The sequence below is a fragment of the Pristis pectinata genome, chromosome 10 (genome assembly GCF_009764475.1).
Source record: "Pristis pectinata isolate sPriPec2 chromosome 10, sPriPec2.1.pri, whole genome shotgun sequence".
NCBI classification, from domain to species: domain Eukaryota; kingdom Metazoa; phylum Chordata; class Chondrichthyes; order Rhinopristiformes; family Pristidae; genus Pristis; species Pristis pectinata.
This window is the reverse complement of record NC_067414.1, coordinates 62702083-62710019: the sequence shown is the minus strand read 5'-3', so window position 1 is coordinate 62710019 and position 7937 is coordinate 62702083. Positions and strand designations below refer to the sequence as shown.

Genomic DNA, 7937 nt, shown 5'->3' with positions numbered 1-7937 from the left:
ACCTTTACCCACCACCTCATACTCACTATACCCCCTCTGCCACACTCCACCCCTCATTCTGTCCCTTCAAACCCACCACCTCCCCAACTCTCACTTCACGCCTCCTCACTCCCCCACCTTACACTCTCACTCGCCGCCCCCCCCACTTCTCACGTCACACCCCAACTCACACTCACTTCACCCCCAACCACTCACATTCTCTCCCTTCGCTCCCCCGCCTCATACACTCGCTTCACCTCTCACTCTACTCCCACCTCACACTCGCTTCACCCCACCACCTCACACTCACTCTACTCCCACCTCACACTCACTCCACAACCCTCACACCCTCTCCCTTCACCCCTCATACTCACTCTCAGAAGAACGGTGTACTGACTGCAAAACAGAAATCTACTGCAACACACCAGGTCAAATGCAGGCCCTTTAAATGCGCGGCGCAGCGCGCCGGGGGCGGGCCTGCGCCGGGGTGAAGTGGTAACGCGGCCGGTTGCTGTGGGACATGGCGGGCCGGCCCGTTCTGGCAGAAGCGGACGCGCAGTTCCAGCAACAGAACTTCAGCACGGCCGAGGAATGTTACACTGAGTTCATTCACATGTGTACGGAGGGGCGGCAGAAACAGTGAGTGTGGCTCCCAGCGCATTCGCCTCACGCAGTTGACAGAGAAAGAGAGAGTTTACCTCCAGCGCCAGCGGGAGGCCAAACCGATCGGGCCTTGCCGTGCAACCCTTCCCCGCATCTTGCAAAACCGGAGATACAGCAACAATAAAAACGCACCGGGAGTGCAATCGATGCACGGCCGCATCATGCATCCCACCCAGGGAAAGGCCTTTGTAATTGTTCAGCTGTCCTTTAAACCGACGTTAATCATTACAGCGACTTTCAGTTGACGCTATTTCTATTGCTCTGGCTGGGCGACAATCAATCAGTTTGTTGAACTCTGTTCTATACAGAGGCATGGCCCCCAGTCGCAGCCTACTTGCCAGTTTCATTCTACACCCCGCACCCACACCGCTGTGACCACCTTCCCATTTATTCTCTGCCGGCATAATCTGAACGACTATTGCCAGAACCTCTTGGAATAGAATTACACAGCACGGAACCGAGCCCTTGGGCTCAACTCGTCCATGCCGACCAAGATAGATTATCCGAGCTAGTCTCATTTGCCCGCGTTTGGCCCATATCACTAACTCTTTTTTTCTGTCCGTCTACCTGTCTGAATGTGATTTAAACATTGTAATTGAACCCGCCTCAGCGGCTTCCTCTGGGCAGCTCGTTACATATACCTACTCCTCTCTGTGTGAAAAGGTTGCCCCCTCGGGTTCCTTTTAAACCTCTTTCTTCCCCCCCCCCCAAAAAAATGTCCACTAGTTGTAGACTCCCTACCCCAAGACAAAGGCTGTGACCATCCACCTTATCTATGCCCCTCATGATTTTATACACCTCTATAAGGTCACCCTTCAGCCTCCTGCACTCCAGGGGGAAAAAAAAGTCCCAGCCTATCCAACTCTCCTTAAATGTCAAGCCCTCCAATCCAAGTAACATCCTTGTGAATCTTTTCTGCACCTTTTCCAGCTTAATGATGTCTTTCCTATAGCTAGGAGACCAGAACTTGGCACAATACGCCAAGTGTCATCTCACAAACAACTTGTACAGTTGCAACATTCTGTCCCACCTCCTGTACTCAGTGCCCTGAATGATGAAGGCAAGCGTGTCAAACATCATCTGCACCACCCTGTCTAACTATGTTGCCACTTTCAGGGAACTGTGTACCTCTACCCCTAGATCTTTCTGTTCTACAACACTTCACGGCCCTATCATTTACTATGCAAGTTCTCCCCTGGTTTAACTGACCAAATTTCAACACATCACACTTTTCCATGTTAAATTCCATCTGCCATTCCTTAGCTCACTTCCCCAGTTCATCTAGCTCCTGTTTTAATCTTAGACAACCATCTTCAATTCTTTCACCCAGGCACTTCAAAACCTCTTCGATCCAACAATTTTAGATACTAACAGCAAGTGTCAGTAATGATTTAGTGGTTGCCCTTTACACTCCTGTAGGCTTAGTTTTGTACCATTGTCCATTTACAATTTCATTTTACCTAGCATCACTTTTTTTTGCTATTTAATGTCTCCTGTCCCACCACAGACTTCCCTATTGTTTATTTCCTCCTCCTTTCCTTGCCCCTGTACTTAATTACAACCTGTAGACTTTTCCCAGTACTTAATTGAAGCATTGACTCCCTGCACAGATGCTGCCTTAACTGATGAGCATTTCCAGTGCTTTGTGTTTCAATTTGTTTAGTCTTTCATACTCATATAATTCAATATTACTTTTCATTCCAATTAACAGCTCATCTTAATTTTCCATTAAATATTCACACACCAAGTAGAATAAATCAAAATTTCATTTAACTTCTACTGTTGTTATTCTTCCATAAAATAAATATTTGACATTCCCTGATTAATAATGCAGCTGTTTATATTCTGCCACTTAAAATGCAGCTGCTTCTTGGTTCACAAAGGCAGCACTTGTGACACAAGTTGTCATTTTGTGAGTTACTTCGCTCATAGGAAGCAAAGAGACAAAGTTTGGCCTCTTGCTCTATATGATTTTACAGTACGTAACAATTTAAAATCAGAACATAAGATTGTTGTTAATAACATCTGTATAACTTGTAGTACTGTTCTTTGTTGTCCAGCAAATGTTGTGCTCAGGACTTGGCTAATGCATACAACAACAGAGGCCAAATCAAGTACTTAAGAGTAGACTTTCACGAAGCTATGGATGATTACACATTAGCAATTGAAAACAAGGAAGATTTTGAAGTTCCGTATTATAATCGAGGACTAATAAAATATAGATTAGGTAATAATTTTCTTTTTAGTCTATGTATATTTCCATAATAGATTGGTGATATTAGATCAGTTTAGTCATACTGTAATACATTGTCAACATCTACCATTTTAAATTCTGATCTTTAATGTGTGTTTCAATGTACAGTACTTACAATCATGCCGGTCATACAATCACGATGACAACTTCGTGTGTTCTTGACTACTTCTCGGGTAGTTTTCCCCACTGCTTGCAGAATCTTGAACTCTGAATTGCCTTTATTGGTGTTGGCCTAGAGTCTGTTTTGATTTGAGGCTCAGCAAAGACCTCCAATAATTAGCCTCATCAACATGAAGAGAAGGAGAGATTTTATCAGTGATGCTCCCTTTAGCAATTTCCTGAACAATTAGTTTAGGAACTATATTATTTGAAATTAAATTCCAGTTTACAGTTACCTTGTCAAAATAGTGAGCCCCTGGTTAGCTTCCACTTCAGCTCCTAGATACCTTAACATCCACACAGTTAGAGGCTTTGAGAGAGCACTTAATCGTCCTTACATTTAGACTGGAAACCTGATGCAAGTTCTTGCTTCAGAGATACTTGAGGAAGAAGAGGACAGCTTAGGCAAATGTGTGTGGGTGATTCAGTTTCCTCAGGGGATTTCCTCTGAAACCACAAACATGTCCAATAAAAAAAAGAAAACTGTTGATGAAACAGTTGCCACACATATTTATATTTGATCATTTCCAAGGAGGCTTTGCCAAAAATGATTTGATTTGGTCAGTGGGTCTCCACAGATGATCTGAAATTTAATGCATGTCCATTTAGTTGGTCCCCAACCACCAAAGGGAATTAAGAAAGTTGTTGATGCTGTACTTGGAGGTTTATCAGAAACCACTAAATTGCCAAAAGATGTCAGACTCTAGTTGAAATGCGAAGGATGTGAACACACCTCTACCAGAAAGATCTGGAAAGAACTTTGTAAGGGATATGCATAGAAAAAATGAATTATTTTCTTTCCAGTGTTGCCTTCACCAATAACTAATGGCGGAACCACTAAATGTTTCACTTATTTCAGAGTCATAGAATTACACAGCATGGAAACAGACCCTTCGTCCACTCTCACCAAGTCCTATTTCCCTACAATTGGCCCAGATCCCTCTAAACCTTTCCTATCCATGCACCTGTCTAAATGTCTTTTAAACGCTGTAATTGTACCCACCTCTACCACTTCCTTTGGCAGCTTGTCCCATAAACCCACCACCCTCTGTGTAAAAAGTTGCCCCACAGCTCCCTTTTAAATGTTTCCCCTCTCACCTTAAACCTGTGTCCTCTGGTTTTAGGCTCCCCTACCCTGTGAAAAACACTGACTATCTATGTCTCTCGTGCTTTATAAATCTCTTTGAGGTCACCTGTCAGCCTCCTAAACTGCAGTGGAGAAAGGTCCCAGCCTATCCAATCTCTCCATTATCGTGAATCTTTTCTGCACCACTTCCAGCTTTATGACATCCTTCCTATAAACAGGTGACCAGAACTGCACAAAGTATTCCAAATGGAGTCTCACCAATATCTTGTGCAGTTGTAACAAGACATCCCAACTCTTGTACTCAGTGCCCTGACAGATGAAAGCAAGCATGGCCAATGCCTTCTTCACCACCCTGTCTACTTGTGTCTCCACTGTCAGGGAACTACAAACATGTACCCCTAGGTCTTTCTGTTCTACAACATTTTTCAGGGCTCTATCGTTTACTGTGGACAAGTCCTGCCCTGGTTTAACTTACCAAAATGCAACACCTCGCACTTGGAATTGAAATCTATTCACCATTTTCTGGGCTACTTCTGAAATTGGTCTAGGTCCCCTTGTAAACTTAGATAACCTTCTCCATGGCCACTACACCACCAATTTTAAGAGTCATCCACAAACTTAGTAACCATGTTAACAACATTGACATCCAAATCGTTAATATCGATGAAAAACAACAGTGCACCCAGGACCATCCCTGCAGCCAACCACTGGTCACAGGCCTCCAGTCTGAAAAACAACCCTCCATTTTAATCACTGCACCCTTATTGTTGCTGCTTCTTGTTCTCTTTCTAACTGGAGCTTGCGTATCTCTTTGCTGAACCTGACCCTAAAATGGTCAGTACCCTACATTGTTTAAAACTCTTACTTACCTTCCATAACTCCCATAAAGCACAATTTGATCCATGCTGTAAGCATTGATCTCGTATCAAGGAAGGCTCTCCAACATTTAGTGCTTTGAGACTACATAAAGGCTATAACTTGTTGGAATGACAGTTCAATCATCTCTACCCTTCAACATCTCTGCCACTGCCTTCCTATTTCTATTCATCAATATTTCTAAGATCTTGGCTTCTCTTAACTTTTCCCCTGGTGCATAAGTTCTAAATATTATTGACCTTGATGCTTTTTCCTTTCTACATTATCAGTGTGCTGAGATGTTTTTCTCATCCCTTTGAGTCCCTGTAAATTTGAGGGTTTTTTTTTTACACATCACTTCCATTTGGTCTTTGAATTATTAACTTTGGAGCTCCAAAGTCAACATCTCTTAATTTAGTTCCATTTTTTCTTTTAATCTTCCTAGCTTTATTTTGTGTTTACAATATGACCCTTGTAATGGTAACCATACACTGTACAGATTAGAAATAGCTTATATAAATGCAGGACAGAACTTGCCTAACTCTGAAATGTGCAGTCTGCCACCTAGAGGCTAGACAGAAGTCTATAATCAGTCACCCAATGAATGTAAGTGGGTTTGAATAACAGAGAGTTTGGAGACTTGTACCAAAATTGGAATTATACTATTTAATCCTCAAGTTATAATTTTTAAAATAATGGTCTGTTTAATTGGATTATTTTTGCAGTTTCATTTAAAGACAAAATTGTTTAATTTTTTTTGCTATAATATGCATTTTGCTGCATAGAACATAGAAACAGGCTCTTCGGCCTACGATGTTATGCCAAACTAATTAAGCTAATGACACTTAATCCCTTCTGCCCGCACATGGTCTATATCCCTCCATTCTCTGCACATTCATGTGCCCATCTGAGAGCCTCTTAAATGCCTCTGTCGTAACTGCCTCCACCACCTCTGGTGGCAATGCGTTCCACGCACCCACCTCTCTGTGTAAAACAAAACTTGCCCTGCACATTTCCTTTGAACTTTCCCCCCCTCACCTTAAATGCATGTCCTCTATTTCAATCCTGGGAAAAAGATACTGACTGTCTACTCCACCTATGCCTCTCATAATTTTGTCAACTTCTATCAGGTCTCCCCTCAGCCTCTGCTGCTCCAGAGAAAACAACTCCAGTTTGTCCAACCTCTCCTTATAGCACATGCCCTCTAATCCAGACAGCATCTTGGTAAACCTCTTCTAAACAATCTCCAAAGCCTCCACATCCTTCCTATAATGGGGCGAACAGAATTGAATGCAGTACTCCAGATGCGGCCTGACCAGAGTTCTGTATAGCTGCAAAGTAACTTCCTGACTCTTGAACTCAGTGCCTTGACTAATAAAGGCAAGCATGCCACACACCACCTTTACCACCCTATCTATATGTGTGGCCACTTTCAGGGAGTTATTGACTTGGACCCCAAGATCCCTCCATACATCAATGCTGTTAAGGGTCCTGCCATTAATTGTATACTTTCCCTTTACATTTGATCTCTCAAAGTGCAATACCTCACAATTGCTCAGATTAAACTCTATCTGCCATTTCTCTGCCTATATCTGCAACTGATCTATATCCTATTGTATCCTTTGGCAACCTTCTACACCATCCACAACACCACCAACCTTTGTGTCATCTGCAATCTTACTAATCCACCCATCCATGTTTTCATTCAAGTTATAAATACATATAATGGACCTCCAGCCAGAATAAGTCCCATTGACCACTATGCTGTCTTCTACAGGCAAGCCAATTCTGGATCCAAACAACTCACCATGGATCCTATGCATCTTAATTTTCTGGATGAGCCTACCATGAGGGACTTTGTCAAATGCCTTACTAAAATCCATGTAGATAACATCCACTGCTCTTCTGCATTCTGTTACTGTTTTACCTTCTACTACCTCAATACGCCGTGTAATGAATTGATCTGTATGAATGGTATTCCAGACAAGTTTTCACTGTATGTTACAATAATAAACCGGCTCCAATTTTTTGGTTGTGCTACCTACAATACCAAGAACAAACTTTAAGCAATTGATAACCTCTCGCCACATATTATTGTTCTGTTTTTTCTGATCTAACACCAAAGATTTTAATCATTTTTGCTTTTAAACACAATGGTGGGAAATTTGTCTTTTGATGCCAATGCTTTATCTGCAGTATCAGCCTACAATAGTGCTCACTTCTTGTGAATTCTGGCTCGACTGATTTCAGTTTTGAGTTTTGTATTTTCCCATGAAAAATGTGCACTTTATCCATAACTGATGAACTAAACCTAAAAGTTAAACAGCAAATTACGTAAAGGCTTTAACAAATCGAAAATTGAAATTACTTGCAAAATTTTTCTTTACAGGATTTTTTGACCAGGCATTGGAAGACTTCAAGAAAGCATTGGCCTTGAATCCAGATTTTAAAGATGCCAGACTGAGCCTTGATCAGACACTAATAGATAAAAAAGAGAAAGAGAGCAGAGAATATTAGAGACATGGCAGTTGGGCTACAAACATTAGTTTTGTGTGCGCATTATTTGGAAATACATTTTTGACCTTGCTTACTAAAATTATCTTTAGAATGCGTTGATTGTTGAAGGTCGAATTGCTCAAGAGATTGTGCATCTGCTGTGAAATTTGATACAATAAAAAATAATTTAATGTGGCCTCCAAATAATTTTTTATTTTTGGCTCGAAGCTGCTGCTTGTTAACAGAGACAAAACAGTTTCTACTTCAAATCAGCAAAAACATGAAGGACATCTGGTGAGACAGATAGCAGTCTCTCCAGCACCTGTACTATCTAACCAGGATGGAGTCCATGAGACCAGATATTTTTGCCTGGAAATGACACTATATTGACAAGTGCACCCTGACTTTGTTTTTCTGATAGGCTTACCCAGAACAGTGGTCAGC

General features: G+C 41.9%; 1 protein-coding gene across 2 annotated transcripts; it reads left to right on the top strand.

The window, feature by feature from the left end:
• Positions 1 to 360: 360 nt before the first annotated feature.
• ttc32 (tetratricopeptide repeat domain 32) lies at positions 361 to 7688 on the top strand. Of its 2 annotated transcripts, XM_052025002.1 has the most exons (3): positions 361 to 618; positions 2703 to 2869; positions 7387 to 7688. In XM_052025002.1, the coding sequence occupies exons 1-3, from the start codon at positions 500 to 502 to the stop codon at positions 7512 to 7514; spliced, it is 414 nt and encodes a 137-aa protein (XP_051880962.1). In that variant the 5' UTR covers positions 361 to 499; the 3' UTR covers positions 7515 to 7688. The 2 variants fall into 2 exon arrangements, 1 of the variants encoding a protein (XP_051880962.1); XR_007957024.1 differs by lacking the exon at positions 2703 to 2869 and having other exon boundaries at positions 472 to 618.
• Positions 7689 to 7937: the final 249 nt, after the last annotated feature.